Consider the following 18,607-nt stretch of genomic DNA (forward strand, 5'->3'; position numbering starts at 1 on the left):
GGGCACACACAAGAATTAACTAATGAGTGTATATAAATAAGTCAAACAACAAATTGATGTCTCTCTCTCTCTCTCTCTCTCTCTCTCTCTCAAAAAAAGACAACATTCTTCCCAGGTGAACAAGCTACATTTGAGGAAGATCTAATAAACATCTATATTTAGGATTTAAATATACTTTGCATATTATTACTTTTTAAACACCTAAATAACAAAAATGTATAACTTCAGGGATGAGGAAAGTGTTCCTGTTTTTTGTAGATGAGCATGGGTCATGACATGATTTGGTTTTAATTTTAGATACTTAAACTCCAATAGCTTGCTTTCAATTGTCTGTGTATAAATAGAAAAAAGTACTAAGAATGTTAATGGGGAACACACTAGGAGAAATACACACAAATGCAAATTTCTGCCAGAAAGTTTTGGAAATGTAGGAGTTGTTTCTCTTTATAAATGCTTCTAACCTTTCACGACCCATTAATTTCATAAACCAATTTCAGCAACTGTGTCTATCAGAAATAGATATTTCCTTTACAAACACAAAGATCTTTTCCCCCACTGTGCCTGAAACTGCAACTTGACAACATGCTCAATAAGGCTTTGTTTAAATATTGGGTCCCAGTGCTAACAAATTCAGAAGCCAGAAATATTTTATGTTAAAACTGCCAGAGTATCTTTCATTCATTCTATTTTTCTTTATTGTTATAATTTAAACAAATTCAGAAATTTGGAGAGTTTCTGGCTACTCCAGTAAAACACTGCAAAGCCAAAGGGAAGAAATGGAAATGAAGAAATGCCTGATTTTTTAACTGCTCTGCCCTTATGACCAGGAATCTCACATCCTGGTTCTGAATACATCGCTAGCATTTGCTCCAAAAAGATCTCTGACACTAGAGCAAGTCAGAACCCCTTCATGTCAGGGCCTACTTAACCGCAGGGAAAGCAACTTTCACACACACTTGAGGTTTAGGTAGCTCGCACATTATCTAGAAGCCAGACTTAAATTTTGTAAAAAGTCTCCAAATAGCAAAAGAAATTAAAATCTAGATAGATACCAGAACTAAAAACAGCATGTGAGGCAACAAACAATATTTCCAGTCTAACCAAATTACAACCTTTTCAGTATAGCTTGAGGTATTTTTTAAATATTTGTAGAAGCTAAATAGCATTCACAGTTTCCAAAGTTGCTTTCTACTGAGATGGATCAAATTCTCATAATATTTAACTTCCAGAGATGTTTTCATGGACCAGAGTCTCTGTCCTCAGACTCATGGAAATGTTAGACAGCTATTCGGTGGCAGAAAATGGTTCTTGTAGTAATAAATGTTCTATTTCCCATTATTGTGCTATTCTTAGGATGTGATTAAAAAAATAATTTGCAATTTATATAAAAGGAAAACTTGCTTAAACTTCTGAAAGCAAATCCAGTCTGGTGGAGGTATAGAAGACATTAAATAACAGAGTCAGATTCTTTCTTCAAGATTCCAGGTGAACTTGACAGCAGAGAGTTCTGGTTCTCCAGCATTTTCTCCATCTTTTCTCCTGCAGTGGTTTTATTGATCTCTCTTTGCTTCTTACTATGGATCCATGGGATAAAGCAAAGGACAGCACCTCCAATAAGGGGAGGGACCCCAGCGAGGTAGAATGCCACATCATAGGAACCCAGCTTCTCACGAAGTAACCCTGGGAAGAGAAAACACTGTCACCAAGAGAAACAGGGGGGCTTTCGGGGGTCTCAGATCCGGCACAGTGGTGGCCTGCCTAGTTCCACCCTAGTGACTGCATCTCAGCAGAACTAGTTCAAACATCTCAGATGATTAAACATGTTTAGGAAGTGTGCCTGAAATATAAACCATTTCTGATATGAAGAAGGAAAAGAGCTCCTATCTTTAATCTCATCACAGACTACAGGCCTCTGGGTTTTTATACCAAAATATTACATGGAAAAAAATATTTGCAACTAAGCTTTGGTTTTTTCAAAACCCTTCAGAGGTCATTTGGGGCATTCTGACACATGGTGTAAAGGTGGGTAGACCACCAAGCTTAAACTTCTCATAGACACTGCAAAATGTCTACCGTTTCAAACCTTTCTTGGGCCTATTTGTTTATGAAATAACATGAAGCCATTGAACATTATAATTTAAAATCACGAACAATGATAAACATAAGTTAGGAAGGAAAAGGTTGTTAAATACATTTTGGAAAGATAACTAAGGTCTGTCACCACATGAGAGGAAAAGGTGAGAATCTGTGTGGCACTCTTAGATCCTTGGGTTGTGCTTCTCAAACTGTTATTTAGCATACTCCTTGTATCTAATTGATCTAACACAATCCAATGTTTAATTAGTTATCTTAGTGTTTTTAAACTTTTTAAAAAATATTTTTATTAATTTCAGAGAGGAAGGGAGAGGGAGAGAGAGATAGAAACATCAATGATGAGAATCATTGATTGGCTGCCTCCTGCACAACCCCCGGGGATCAAGCCCACAACCTGGGCATGTGCCCTGACCAGGAATCAAATAGTGTGACCTCTTGGTTCCTTCATAGGTTGGCGCTCAACCACTGAGCCACACCGGATGGGCTCACCTTTTAACATGTTTACTACGCAACCTCAGTTATCTGAAATGTGTAGGGAACACACAGAGCACTAAATATCTGACTCTGCGAGGATGTGTCCCGTTAAGTCCCAACACATTAAAAAGGGTGCACTTTCATTCTGGATGGAAACCTAGAGCATCCAGCATGTCCAAATACGTGATTTCCTATCTCCTGAATCAGAACATTTAATGTATAACTGAACCTTTCATCCTTATGAGCACTAACTATTGTGTTTGGCTATGATACTGTGGCCCCTCAGAGCCTCCTGGGGAGCTGGGGGCTTTCTGCTGCCAGTTGCTGTGTTGCTCTGCCTGCTTTGGGAACTCCCTGTTACTCCTTTATTCTCGTCTGCTATCAGTTACTTCTAGTAGCAAACCCCATTCCACAGCTACCTGTCATCCCCTGTGGACTTGGAAACCCTAAGAAATGAAGCTTGTAAGGTATAAAAATAGTGCGACTAATGGGGAGTGAGCAAGGACGGGGGTTCTCCTCTAAGGAGACTGTGATCTTTAGACTTAAATGTTGTTTGGTCTGCACGGTGGTGACTCTGCTTGCTGGGTTCATGACTAGGTTCCCAACTGGCAAAGTTGCTTGGTACATGTGGTTCTGGATATGAGAATGAATCGAGCTGAACTTTAACTGAGCCCTTCACATGCCAGAAACAGAAGATAGTACATACATTTAAATTTTGTCATAATTTTATCAAATCTTATCATAAAAATTCACATTCGCACCCAAGTAATACTGAAAGAAGAAATCTTTATACTATCATTCAAAAGATTTCTAAAGGTGAAATTCACATAACATAAAATTAACCATTTTAATGGCACTTAGTACATTCACAATGCTATGCAACCACCACCTCTATCTAGTTCTGAAATGTTTTAATCACACCAGAACAAAACTCCTTTATCCCCTTCCCTCTGGCCCCTGGCAACCACACATCTACTCTCTGCCTCCATGGATTTTCCTATTTTGGATGTTTTATATAAATGGAATCATGCAATATGTGGCATTTTGTATTTGGCTTTTTGTAGCACAAAAAAACAAAACAAAACAAAACAAAAAAAACACCCAAAAGACTAGCAACTAATAAATTATACATTTACATCCAAGTGAGACTTAGGACCTGTAGTAAAAAATGCTATGAATTAATATAATTATTGGAGAATAATTACATTTACCTGCAATGGGTGGCCCCACAGTCATGGGTATAGACATGAATCCGAGCAGAAACCCAATTGCTTGGGAAACGTCCTGGGCACCAACTAACTCAAAGGCAATGGGGGCCATAATTGAAATGAAGCATCCATCGAAGAGGCCCATGATGAGACAGACGGCGATGAGGGCCCCAAAGACACTGCACAAGGGAATCATCATGGACATCAGACCAATGAAGACGAAGGAGAGCACCTAGGACAGACACCACATGTCAACTCTGCTGTCAGGAAAAGTGAATTTTGCAATTACTGAGCAATATGTTTAGAACTTTTAAGAAGTTACTGCTTAGTCGCCGCCCCCCCCCCAGCCCCATTCACCTTGATTTTATATACATAATCAACTTCCGTAATCAACTCCCTGAGTTCCCCTAGCACTTTCTCAGTATTTCCATTGAGGCAGTAATTTTCAACCTTTTCCATCTCATGGCACACATAAACTAATTACTAAAATTCAGGGGCACACCAAAAAAAATTTTTTTTTTTTACAAAAAATAGGTATAATTTTGATTCATTCACACAAATGCCCGTTGTTGTGTTGGCTGTTGTCATTTTTGTTGTTGTTAATCCTCACCCGAGGATATTTTTCCAGATTTTTTTAGAGAGAGTGAAAGGAATGGGGAGAGACAGAGAGAAACATAGTTGTGAGAGAGACACATCAATTGGTTGCCTCCCACACATGTCCCGACTGGCACTGGAAATTGAGCCTGCAACTAAGGTATGTGCCCTTGACTGGAATTAAACCCTCAACCCTTCAGTCCACGGGCCAACACTCTATCCAAACTGGCTAGGGGCTGTTGTCATTTTTTTTTTAATTAAATATATTTTTATTGATTTTTACAGAGAGGAAGGGAGAGGGATAGGGAGTTAGAAACATCGATGGGAGAGAAACATTGATCAGCTGCCTTCTGCACACTCCCCACCGGGGATGTGCCCACAACCAAGGTACATACCCTTGACCGGAATTGAACCTGGGACCCTTGAGTCCGCAGGCCGACACTCTATCCGCTGAGCCAAACTGGCTAGGGGCTGTTGTCATTTTTTTATTTGACAGTCTAAGTGAAAGGAAGTCAGTGCCCTAAGTGTCACGTATTACATGTTTTTATTATTATTATTTTTTTAAAATATGTTTTTATTGACTTGAAAGAGAGAGGAAGGGAGATGGAGAGAGAGAGAGAGAGAGAGAGAGAGAGAGAGAGAGAGAGAGAGAGAGAAACATCAATGTGAGAGAGAAACATCATTCGGCTGTCTCCTGCACGCCCTCTACTGGAGACTGAGCCAGCAACCCAGGCATGTGCCCTGACTGGGAAGCCAATGGGCAACCTCTTGTACATGGCATCATGTTCCACCAACTGAGCCACACCGGTCAGGGCAGGTATTGCATGTTTTAAAAATTCTTGAAAATTACTGTAATAAAGAGACAAGAAAAAAGTAACTATTTTTCCCTCCCAGCCTGTAAGCTCTTTGAAGTCAGAATCTGTACAAGCCACCTTTGAACTAGATATTTACAAGGGTTAAGGATCTTGTACCAGGTCACTGCTCAGTAAATACTAGTTCTTTATGCCATGGCCAGTTTGGCTCAGTGGCTAGAGTGTCGGTCTATGGACTGAAGGGTCCCGGTTCGATTCCAGTCAACGGGCTCCATCCCTAGTAGGGGGCATGCAGGGAGGCAGCCAATTAATGATTCTCTCTCATCATTGATGTTTCTCTCTCTCCCTCTTCCTTCCTCTCTGAAATCAATAAAAATATATTTTAAAAAATAATAAATTAAAAATAAATAAATTACTAGTTATTTGAATATCAGCTCAAATTCATTCATCAAACATTTGATTCTGAGCCCTGGCCAGGTAGCCCAGTCAGTTAGAGTGTACCAAGACTGCAGGTTCAATTCCTCAGTCATGGCACATACAAGAATCAACCAATGAATGCATGAATAAGTAGAACAACAAAGATGTTTCTCTCTCTGCGTCTCTCTCTCTCTAAAAATTGGTAAAATAATTTATTTTTAATTGTACCTTTGAAATTATATATACTTTATTGTTATTACATAAAAATAAAGTATTGTTATTTAATAACAGGGACATGCAGGGGTCAACCAATGAATTCATGAATGGATGGAATAATAGGTTGATATTTCTTCCTCTCTCCCTCTCTTCTCTTTCTCTCTCCTCTCTAAAATCAATTTTTAAATATTTTTTAAAAAAGAAAAAGCTGAAAGTTTGTCATGCAACAAATGTCCATTAGAGGGCTCCCATGACACTTGAGAACAAGACCGAATGTTCTGCTAAATGTTTGACAAGGATATCCACAATTAGGTAATAATAAAAGGGGGAATGATCAGAGTACAACAAATACGTTTAAAAGTAGCACTGTCGCCCTGACTGGTTTGGCTCAGTGGATAGAGCGTCGGCCTGTGGACTGAAGGGTCCCGGGTTCGATTCCGGTCAAGGGCATGTACCTTGGTTGCTGGCACATCCCTGGTGGGGGGTGTGCAGGAGGCAGCTGATTGATGTTTCTCTCTCATCGAAGTTTCTAACTCTCTATCCCTCTCCCTTCCACTCTGTAAAAAAATCAAGAAAATATATTTTTTAAAAAAAGTAGCACTGTCCCACACTTCCTTCTAGCTGTATGAGCAGACTCCGTCCTGTGGCGGTCCGCCTGGACCTATACAGACACCCACAGTGAGGTGGCCTCTCTGTCTCAGCGTTCACCTCTCTATGTGGAAATGACATTACCTTCCTCACAGGGTAGGGGCGAAGAGTAAAGGAGATACTTCATCGTGGAAGTGCTCAATGTGTGGTGGTTGGTATTACTTCACATCAATTAACGGAAGTTCTTTTGTGTGTGTTACATACCACTGAGTGAGCCCTGCCTCCTAACGCCCCTATGAATGAGTGATGTCCACAGTGTCCCGTCCTCAATAGCCCTGCTCAGCTCCTGTAGACTCCTGCCTGTGGCTTCTTTTATGGAGTGAGCCCATCTCATATTTGTTCTTCCTCTTTATGCTGCCTTCTGTTTTTCCCAGCATTACTGTCTTTTCCAAAGAACCCTGCCTTCTCATGATGTGCCCAAAGTAGGACAGCTTCAGTTTTGCCATGTTTGCCTCTGGCTATGTTTCAGGCTTAATTTGCTCTAGGACCCATTTGTCTTTCTAGTGGTCCAGGGTATCAGTAGAGCTCTCCTCCAACACCATATTTCAAATGAATCTTTTTTTTCCTATCAACCTTCTTCACTGTCCAACTTTTGTATCCATACATAGTAAATTACTTTATGCCTTTTCCAATCATTTTCCTGTGCCCAAATTCCACCTCTCCTTCAAGGCCCTCCTCCTCAAATACTGCCTCTCCTCTGTATAGTAGGCAGACATGCTCAATCCCCAACCCCAGAGCCACTTTGTGGCTCTCCTTTACCTTCCTTCCACAGCCAAGCTTTTGGGCAAAGTTGTCTACATTTCCATTTATTCAACTGATCATGATCAGGCTTCAAACATTGTTTCCCAGACATAATATACTCCATCACACCTCACCTCTTTGCACATATGGTTTCTTCTGCCGGTCCTTATCTGTCTACTATTCTCCCCTTAACACTCTGCCAGCCTAGGAGGCCTGCTCACAACCCCACAAGTGATTCAGATGCTTGGCGTCTATGTTGCTATGGTACCCATCTAGCATACGTATATTCCACTGTGCTATAACACTTATCTGTCTTCCCATGATACCATTAGCTACTAATTGAGGGTACAGACCATGTTTCATCTGTAGCATATAACACAGTGTCTGGTATGGAGGAGTCACTTAAATACTTGTCAGATGAGGTCCATATGCTCTTAGAATTAGCATTTGTTTAGTGTGTACTCCACAATACCCAGAAGGCAATTTGCAATAAAGAAGCTCAAAAAACAAACATGCACACCCCTGAATTTCACAAGATATTGCAAAAGGCACATGACTATAAAAACTGTGCAGAAACCACAATTCCTAGAAAAAGTAATGGGCAAAAAACATTTTGATTTGGTGGAGTTCTATGGCAAAACAAAGAAGGTTGCTGTTTGATCGCCAATTTTTCATACTGAAAACCCAACACTCATAACTGAGTTTGCCCTTGAAAAACTGCTAGTAGAAGTTAGGTTCTAGAAAATATTCCTCATTTTTACAGAAGAATTTGAGCAAATAAATACACATAAGGAGACACTAGGCAATGGAATAGTGTTGCTGGGGGACAGGACTAAAGAGAGTACCTGTAGGTAAACCTTCTTCACGCCAGGCACGTAGTCTGCAATCCGGCCAAAGAGCAGCCGTCCAACTCCCGACGTGATGCCAATGCACATGAGAACCACCTCCTTGTTGGTTTCCTCTTTAAACCTTTCGTTCACATGTTTCACCTGGAGACCAAAGAGAATGAAGCCACACTAAATATGGGAGGAAACGTTGACAGGTCTTGAAGCACTGTACTAATGCCTTTGGGTCTCTACAATGTTATGGAATCTCAGCCCCTTGCAACATCAAATATTTATTAAAAGTGCTCCGTGAGAACATATGAAGAAAAGCTAACGTGATTTAGTGTGCATGAAAGGGATGAGAATTTCTATGAGGTCTTTTTAAATTTGTAATAAAGGGTTACCCACGCACACTTTATAAGTTAACCTCGATCCGTTCGCTAAAGGAAGAGAACAGCCCTTTGAACACAGCACACAACCCTGCTCTCTCAAGGTCACCCAAGGACCCAGCACGTTATCTCCTCCCCTGAAAGGCAGTTGAGGGACCCATGCTGGAGTTCCAGCTCCGCGAGGAGGGCCCGAACCAAACGAACAGCCCTGGGTTAAGTTGCACTGGGGCCTCCAGGATAGAAGCATAAGGTTGTCTCTCTGTGAATTTGCCTATTTCTGTGACCTTACGATACGGAGGCCGTTGAACAGTGTTGAACAGAAAAGCCTCCAGAGAGACTGCTTGGGGTCAAGTCCTGCTTCCATTCCTTATCAGCCTGGGGCCCTGGGTAAGTTCTTACCCATCAGGGCCTCCGTTTCTTTGCTGGTCAATGGAGATGGCAATAGTACTTCAAGGGGGCAGCTATAATTATTAAATATCTGTAGGAAGAATTAGAAGAGTGCCTGGCACACAGCTAATAATGATCGGATATTAATTTTAGCCTCATTATTTTAAAGGGGCCTTTCCTTTACTTTACAGTCTACTTAGAACAATGACGGTAAGCCAGCAGCCTGACAATGTTGAAGAAGGCAGGTGACCAGGCAGGTGTTATACTGGGTGACAACACGCAGCTCAGCACCCACCATGAGCTTTGCTCCCACAGCCAGGGTTTAACAGCTTCACAGTTTGCCCCACCTCTCTTAGCATTTCCATTGTCTTCATGATCATCCATCTGTGCTCACAACAAGGAGAAAAAGCACACTGCGCTCCTACTGAGAGGTTAGAGCAAACACAAACAGCTGTTTCAAACGGCCAGCCTCACGGTGCCCCTACACCAAACACTGGCCTGAATTCCGGAAGCCTGCAAAGCAGATCTCCCAACGCACACGCTATAAGCCAGTCCAGAGGCCCAGATGGTCCCCATGTGGCACTGGCAGGCTTCCCGGATGACATCTCCCTCAGAGACGTCCAGTTCGCAGTTTTTAGCCCACGTGGTTATGCCACCACCATCACATCTGTCTTTTCCCTTTCAAAACTGGTAACTGTTCTCCTAACTTCTGTATTTTCACTGGTCCAGAATAATCCTCCTAAATATGGTTTAATCTCATCAATCCCTTATTCACCAGTTGCCTGATGCCTACATTTATACTCCTTAGTTTAGCATTAAAAGCCCTCCTTGACCTGTCACCAATCCATCTTTGTACCTTGATTACCTACCAACCCTGGACTCAGAAGTAGAGTAAATACCCAAATGCCTGCAGGACGCAAGCCCAGTGCATAAAACCGACCGCTGGAGAGGGGAGCGTTCCCACAGAAGACCACCAGTGTTGCCAAGCTACCGCCCAGCCCCCTTTTATTTTAAAAAGCAGAAATCTGGACTTTTGTGTGGAAGTGCTGGCACCTTACTAAATTTAGAACACTGCATGATCCAACCCCACCCATGCGAGCCAAACAAAACGTCTGCAAACTGCATTAGGCCAGCTTTGATCTCAGCCCTAACCCATCTGGCCCAGCAGGATGGGTATATTCAGTGTCTGACACATTCTTACCTCACTACATTTCTGCTGCCGCTTCTACCTTCTTTGACTTTCTAAATTCTATCCATTCTTTAAGAGTCTGCTTAATCCCTGCTTTTCTACAAAGCTGCCCTTGGTTCCCTCAGCCTCACACCCCCTCCTTGTTAACTGCCTAAAGTTTTCACTGGCACCTTAAGTACTGGGTTCCTTCCCAGCCTTTATAGCTTCTAACTCTAAATATACTCGAGTAAACTCTTCCCTGTCAAACTGGACATATCTACCTGCCTGTGACAAAAGTACCTCAGGGTCACCATGCCCCATGCTGAACTCATCTCCCCTTACAACCTGTCCTCCCTCCATGTCAGTTAACACGACTGCCGTTGGCCCAACTACCCGAGGCAGGAACCTGGTAACTATCCTACCAGTAGATTACTCCCTCCCTCTCTCCAAATCCAACAGTGATTTGACCTCCTAAATCTCTGTCAGACATACTTCCTTTGGCCCACGTTCCTCACAGTCTTTCTTTCTTTATTTATTTTATTTTATTTTTTTATTGAGAGGAATAGAGAAATAGAAACATCAATGATAAGAATCATTGATCCACTGCCTCCTGGATGCCCCCTACTAGGGATCCAGCCCGCAACCAGGGCATGTGCCCTTGACCAGAATTGAACCCAGGACCCTTCAGTCCACACGCCGACGCTCTATCCACTGAGCCAAACCAGCTAGGGGCCCCCACAGTGTTTCAATTCAGGTTCTTATCACTCCTCACCTAGACCACTACAACAGCCTCCGAACAATGCTTCTTGCTTGAACCCCACTCCTAAATCTCTAGCCTATATTCTCTGAAACCATCAAGTTAAGTTCTCTGCCTAAGATCCGTTTACAGCGCCCATAACCTTCAGGGTAAAGTTCAAACTCTTGGTTTGACAGATAAAACTTTCCTCCTTTGCTACTGCAGCCTCACCTGCAGCTGCCTCCTTATATTCTCCATGTTAATTAACACTGTGTTGTCCAATATGGCCTGAGCTATTGAGTACTTTAAATGTGGCTAGTCAAATTGAGATGTACTGTAAGTGTAAAACACACAGCCAATATAGAAAACTTAGTGGGGGGGGGGGCACGCAAAATATCTCAATAATTTAAAAATATTGATTCCATGTTGAAATAGTATTTTGTCTATATTGATTAAATGAAATATGAAACTACTTTCATTTTGTTTTTTACTTTTTAACATATGGGGAAGGGTGGGGGAGGTGAAGAAGGGTATAGGGGTGATAAATGGTGATGGAAGGAGACTTGGGGTGGTGAACACACAATACAGTGTACAGATGATGTGTTGTAAAATTGTGCGCTTGAAACTTGTAAAATTTTGTTAATCAGTGTCAACCAATAAAGTCAATAAATAGGAAAAAATAAAATATGGCTACTAAAAATGTTTAAATTCCATATGTGGCTTGCATTATATTTCTATTGAACAATGTTGGTCTAAGAAATCCACTTGTGGCTGCAAAGGTAAGACAGCTGTCAATAAAGAGCCCCAAACTGGCTTATTCCTCCGAGCCCTTATTACTTCCCGTAAGTGAGATATTAGATAAAGTAGAAAGAGATAAATTCCATCTCAATTCTGAAGAAAAAGAATCACCTGACCTAAAGCAGGTCAGTGTGTTCATTGGTTTTATTTGGAATTGGAATCTAGACTCTACTGTATTAACCCACTTCAGGAAGCACCCAAAGGATCAATTATAACTTTTTAAAATTATTTTTATTGATTTCAGAGAGAAGGAGGGAGAGGGAGAGATAGAAACATCAATGATGAGAAAGAATCATTGATTGGCTGCCTCCTGTACTCCTCTTACTAGGGATCGAGCTGCAACCCAGACATGTGCCGACTGGAAATTGAACCGTGACCTCCTGGTTCATAGGTCGATGCTCAACTACTAAGCCACACTAGCCAGGCTCCCTCCACATTTTTAAGGGGATGGATGGTTTTTGCTTAATGTCTTGTATATATTTACATAATTTATTACATTACAAATATGATAAAAATGTTGGAGCATACAAGTTAAACTACAGGCATACTCTGAGGTATTGTAGGTTCAGTTCCAGGTCACCACAATAAAGCAAGCATCCCAATAAAGTGAGTGAGTAGAAATTTTCTTTGCCTTCAATTTGTAAAAAAAATAAAAACACAGCAACTATAAAAGCAGCGAGTATCACAATAAAGCAAGATATGCCTGTATATATCTTTGGTTAATAGTTCAAAAAAAGGGGGGACTGCAAGAGACTTAAAACAAAGATAGCTTTCTTTCTTTTCTCTCTCTCCCTCCCGCCTTCCCTCCCTAATCCTCACTTGAGGACATTTTCCCATTGATTTTTAGAGAGAGTGGAAGGAAGGGAGAGGGGGGAGAAAGAGAGAGAAACATTGATGTGAGAGAGACACATTGATTGACTGCCTCCCACACTCACCCTGACCCAGGCCAGGGGTGAAGCCTGCAACCTAGGTACATGCCCTTGATGGGAATCAAACCTGAGACCTTTCAATCTGAGGGCCAGCACTCTAACCACTGAGCAAACCAGCCAGGGCAAAGATAGCTTTATTCCTGACGGTGACTTGAAGTAACAGCTGACTGACTGAAGTACCAAGTGCTTACAGAGGCAGTACTTTTGGGACGCTAGGAAAGCGGGGCCAAAAGAGGCCCCGTAGAGCACTGCAGGATACGGAACTAAAAGACTACAACCGCCTTTGCAGAAGGGAAGGGGAAAACGTCAACAATATGTCTCATCCCTTGTTGCAGTTACTATGCACTTTGGAAGATAAACAGATTCCAGCCATGCAGTCATCGGCTCTTTTCTGTGATGATTTTGACTCCCCGATCCTCTTGTCCTTCCTCTTCAGATATTTGTCAAACTCAGAAGAGGGGTAGACAACAGGTAGGCATGTGCACTCACTTTGTCTCTAAGAGAATGAAGTCTTTGGGCTGGAGCAGGGGACCTGCATCTTTTACATTTACATGGTGCATCCAAAAACATGGTGAAAAATGCTAGACAGTATTTTCAGTGGTTTGGGAATGCAGAATGATTTCTGCGGTTTCCTACTTTTAACAGGTAGACTGAGTTCAGAACACTTTCACTCTCCTCTTGCTTTTCACCCCAGAGATTAGCAACCTCACCTTGTTGCCTCTCATTTGCTTGCAGTTTAATTTCTAAGACTATAAAATGCCATTCCATAACTCTAAAAGAGCATTCTGCTTAAATATACATTTTGATTGAACTTGTTGGGGTGACACTGGTTAATAAAATTACTATATAGGCTTCAGGTATATTAAATACACTTTTTAAAAGGTAAACTCAAAGAAAGGAGCCTGGCCCCTTTAAAAATTAGATGTACATTTGAAAGGGCGTAGACAGCCTGCTAGATGGTTAATGGGTAATCTCAGAATTTGTTGCAAATCAAAACTTTACACTACCCTTTGACTTCAAAGTAAGATGAACAAGTCTTCTAATTGGAATGCGGGTTTGGTTTGTTTCTTCTTTCTTTTTTAAACAACTGTGTTTTCTCTATCTCTGTGTTTGCTAAGAAAAGGGAGTTAATTAAAACAACTGGGGCATTCCCTTAGGAGTTTTACATGAGCACTGCACCCCAGTGAGGTGATTAAAGGTAGAAGAAAACTAACTCCACAGATTTGGGTACATAAAATTAAGCCCTTTACATCATATAATACTGAAATATGACTTTATGGCCATTAGATAGGTATTGATTAGGTCAGCCATAAAGTATCATTTTAGCTTATTAAATCTGATCAACTGTGCTTTGAGAGTAAACAGCTCTAAGAAATGCTTGAAGTAAAAATACAAAATGTCTTTGCCTGCCAGCACTTTTAAGGTCTATCACTTTTAGGCACCCCAGTGTCTATTATTAATAAGATTTTCTGTCATGACTACACTTGTGGTGCAGGTTTTGACTGCCTCCTCAGCAGCTGACCAAATGGAGAGCAGACCTTTGGCCCAACAGAAACTCTAGAAGGCATGGGTAGTTGGTTCTGTTTGTTTTAAACAGCCAGTCTTTCCATTTCATTACGCTGGGTTTCCATGGTGTCCGTAATCACACATGGCACCATTAAGACACGTAAAAACTGGGACAGAGAAAAAAGAGGGAAGAGTTTCCAGAGTGAAGATTATTTAACAACAACAGGGTTTGAAAAAGAAGAGTTAAGAAGGAAGAAAGATGGCTGATGGTGGTCTAATTTTAAAAACATTTTCTAACTGTAAACAATCTTTAAAACCTTATTTTCCCTTTAAAAAAAACCCACAATTCTCCTTAGTTTAAAACAAAACAATCCATCCTTGATATAGCATTATTTAGATCAGATTGAGATTTGACAAAATGTCCTACAGTAATTATCAACCCAAACCAATTTGGAGCCCAGCTGGTGTTGCTCAATGATTGAGTGTTGACCCATGAACCAGGAGGTCAGGATTCGATTCCCATTCAGGACACATGCCCAGGTTGTGGGCTCGATCCCCAGTAAAGGGTGTGCAGGAGGCTGCCAATTAATGATTCTCTCTATCATTAATGTTTCTCCCTCTCACTTACTCTATCTGAAATCAATAAAAACATATTTTTAAAAAATTTGGATTTAGATTCCAGTTCAAATAATCCTAATTTTTTAAAATTGATTTTAGAGAGAGGGAGGGAGGATGGGAGTGAGAGAGAGAGACATCGATTTAGAGAGAGAGAGAGAGAGAGATTTGTTGTTCCACACTGTTATTCCACTTATTTATGTATTCATTGATCCTTATATGTACCCTGACCAGGGATCAAACCCTCCACCTTGATGTATTTGTTGATGTGCTAACCACTGAGCTACATGGCCAGGGCACACTCGAACCATTTTTAAGTGTACAGTTCAGTGGCAATGAAGTACACTCAATTTCCTGTCAATCATCACCATCATTGATTTATAGAACTTTTTCATTTTCCCAAACTAAAACTCTGGACTATCAAACAATAACTCATCTCCCCCTTTCCCGAAGCCCTTAGCAACTCCCATTCAACTTTCCATATCTATGAATTTGACTACTTTGGGCAACTCATCTAAGTGGAATCATATAGTACTTGATCTTTTGTGTCTGGCTTATTTCACTTATCATGTCTTCAACGTCCATCCACATTAAAGCATGTGTCCCAAGCATTATCTTTTAAAATATATATATATAAAATTTAAAAAATGTTTTTATTGATTTTTAGAGAGAGAGGAAAGGAGGAGAGAGATGGGAACATCGAGAGGTAAACATCAACACAGATTGCCTGCCTCCTGCACACCCCTACTGGGGATCGAGCCTGAAACCTGGGCATGTATCCCTAGCCGGGAATTGAACTGGTGACCTCCTGGTGCATAGGTGGACACTCAACCACTGAACCACACCGGCCGGGCTAAAATATATATTATTTTATTCATAAAGTACTTCTTTTACTTCTCCTTTATGTTATAGGTAGGCATTGACTTTTTTTTTTAAATTATGTGTACAGGTAGGTTTATGATCCAGGAATTTTATTTCAGAAATAAAATAGGAGGCACTGGATCTGACACACTGCTCTAGACATGTGACAGGGCTGTAGAGCTTAAAAAGAAAGAGGTGGGATGGGACACTAGATCTGAGTCATCCCAACCCCTGGATTCAGAGTGGCCCTGAGAGCTGAAGAGCAGGAGCAAGGAGGTACCTGGCAGAGAATTATGAAAAGTCAGGAACATAAAAAGGAAACCATGTGATCACATAAGCAAAGAGAGTTAAGTAGGAACAGGGATGCTTGATTTATGTTGTAGCTATTATAATTCTTTTTAAATTCAATAATCAATATATGGCAGCATTTTTAATCCCATGGGTCTAGAGGGGCATGGGCCTGTGTTAGTCTACTACTTGCTAGTGTGATCACCCTCATGCATGCCATTCTCCGGAGGCAGCTGGAAGAAGGTACAAAGCATAGGAGGTATTATTTGACATCAGCAGGGCTGACTATGTACCTCTTGTCACCCATTTCCACATCTTTAATTATTCTACATTGAAATCAGAGTAGATAAGCATACTTTGACTTCTATTATGTAAGCTTTCAACCACACCCTGTCACTAACTATATGACCAGAGAAATACTCTAAGCCAGTTAACGCCTTTCCTTGTAAGACAGATATAAAACTGTTCCTGCTTTTAGGGGTTATATATTGAAGATCAAAGAAAGGACAAACTTGAAGAATATATGGTGTTATTACAATGAAAAGTAGTCATCAGCAGGGAAATTAGTAGACCTCATATTTCAGCAGTTCAACCAAGCTATAGCTCAGCCTGAAAATGGTCAAAAAATCTTTGCATGCCAGGCACATGCTAGGCGCTGGGGATGGAGCACTGAAGGGGCTCTGTCCCTGCGCTTGCAACGTGTTCAGTCTACCTTACCTGTTTCTTCTGTATCAGTTCCTGAGGTGTCAGGACACTTCCAACATAAAACTCCCCAATGTCTTTTGTAGACAAATCCACACTTTTCACCAGCCTTTCCCATACTTTCACTGAACACACTATACCAGGGGTCCTCAAACTACGGCCCGCGGGCCACATGCAAATACAAATATTGTATTTGTTCCCGTTTTGTTTTTTTACTTCAAAATAAGATATGTGCAGTGTGCATAGGAATTTGTTCATAGTTTTTTTTTAAACTATAGTCCGGCCCTCCAACGGTCTGAGGGACAGTGAACTGGCCCCCTGTTTAAAAAGTTTGAGGACCCCTGCACTATACAATATGAGGGTCTAACAAAAATATGCGACCGCTACATTTCAACTTAAGTTAAAATTAGATCTTTTTAAATATTTGTGGATTTCTTTCTCCCTAGCAAATTTTAAATCCTTTGGTGATTTGGGGCCTCCATCCTAGAGATAATTTTCATGCTTGAATAAATGATGCATCATTTCTAAAAAAACTATTGAATTATCTACAAATACTTATTTTTTACTAACTAAATATAATTTGGAACGTGTGACAAACTTCTTCTGCCTTACGAAAAGCAGCAGCTCTGTTTTAGTTTAATTATTGGTAAATGATTAGTTTTCTAGATTTCTTATGTATTATGTCCTGTTCTCCTATCAAGTTCCTATACTAGTATATTACAATTTTTAAAAATACTCAAAAGAAAAAAAAACACCTAACTTGTGTTAATGAGAGCGTTCTGTAGATATTTAACTTCACCATTAATGAGTCACAAGTGGCCAGCGAAGACCCTTATTCATCTAAAGTAGGAGAATGCTGGTGAATACCGCCCAAGGTATATAACGGATAAATGGGCAAATTTGCACTAACCTGAGTAGTCAAATTGCAGCAGATGTTGAGATCTGCAGGGAAATAAATGCAAGGTTAGAAAAGCAAGAAAAGCATAGACACCATTGAAAAAATCTAAAAGAAGTGGGAATAAAATGAAGGAGAAAAGATGTCCAATCATTCATGTAATATCCACAGGAGAACTGAGCGACAGTAGTGTATTATTAGAAGATATAAGCAGTGAATAAAGTCTCTGAAGAAAAAGCAATGCTTGGGTACTCTGTAGGAATGAATTTTCAACATGCAGATTTTAATACAGGGTGAGGCAAAAGTAGGTTTACAGTTGTTCATATGGAAAACAATAATTAATAAATAGTAACACAAGAATAAACTGTTTTGCATACTCACAACTGTAAACCTACTCTGCCACACTCTGTATACATTTAAGGTTTGGACATTTCTTACGTTGACATTTACTTGGCACAGCAGGCAGGATTCCAAAGAAGCCCACACAGGACCACCTGCAGACCTGGACCTGGTGCTAGACTCCAGCAAGGCCCTTTGTGCCCCACCAGCATTGGGTGAACTTGGGCCACTAGTCTCTCAGAATCCCGGTCCTGCTTTAGGATCCTGACTTGATTGGAGCTGTTCTTAGAAAACCCTCAGGGTGGACAGGGTTGAAATAATCCAGGGACATGGAAAAAGATGAGTGGCTGCTTCTAATTGGATTGCTTATCGGGAGTCTGAACAGAATCTTTGCTGGTTAAATGAGAGACTGAACTCTCCCTAGCTCGGAAAGAGAAATGATACTTGCTTCCAAAGTCAGTGGGGTGATGATAGTTGTTTCAGATCCCCAAATCCGAAGTGGCAGAGATGGGCAGTACCAGGCATCCAGGTGGTAATGCAACCAATCCCCGAGAAGCTGGTGCTTCCCAGGCCGACAAGCCCCGACAGTCCGCCTCCCATTTAATATTAAGATGGCCAAGATGAGTCCCCTTTAATATTTCTAAATTAATCTTTTGTGTGCACAATTAGAAAAAGCCAGCTATATTTTCACTGGTCTCTCAAAGTTTCAAAAAGAGGATTTACATAAATGGATCAACAACCTATGATGTCTTTTAGGTGTCAAACCAATTCTTTGAGGTATTAAAAATGGATGCCCTTACTTTTAAATGGGGACAGGTCATTTGGAACTTGACTTGTCCAGGACAGATATAAATTATGAATGCTTCAAAAACAAGACTTATATCCAACTGTTCTTTTATAAACTGTGAGTTTTTCTCATGACAACAGGTCTCTGTTTAGGTCTGTCTGTGTCTATATATGTATGCT

At 40.8% G+C, this 18,607-nt stretch overlaps 1 protein-coding gene across 1 annotated transcript in view; it reads right to left on the reverse strand.

Moving 5' to 3' along the window:
- Positions 1-1,118: 1,118 nt before the first annotated feature.
- The window catches only part of SLC16A10 (solute carrier family 16 (aromatic amino acid transporter), member 10), a gene marked incomplete at its 5' end in the record, with an annotated part of 75,118 nt that continues 57,629 nt past the window's right edge, over positions 1,119-18,607 (reverse strand). Inside the window, 3 exons of the mRNA XM_014531272.1 lie at positions 1,119-1,680; positions 3,780-4,008; positions 8,050-8,193. Coding sequence (XP_014386758.1) covers positions 1,448-1,680; positions 3,780-4,008; positions 8,050-8,193 — 606 coding nt within the window. The remainder of the gene's footprint in view (positions 1,681-3,779; positions 4,009-8,049; positions 8,194-18,607) is intronic.

Source organism: Myotis brandtii, unplaced genomic scaffold, assembly GCF_000412655.1.
Source record: "Myotis brandtii unplaced genomic scaffold, ASM41265v1 scaffold8, whole genome shotgun sequence".
NCBI classification, from domain to species: Eukaryota; Metazoa; Chordata; class Mammalia; order Chiroptera; family Vespertilionidae; genus Myotis; species Myotis brandtii.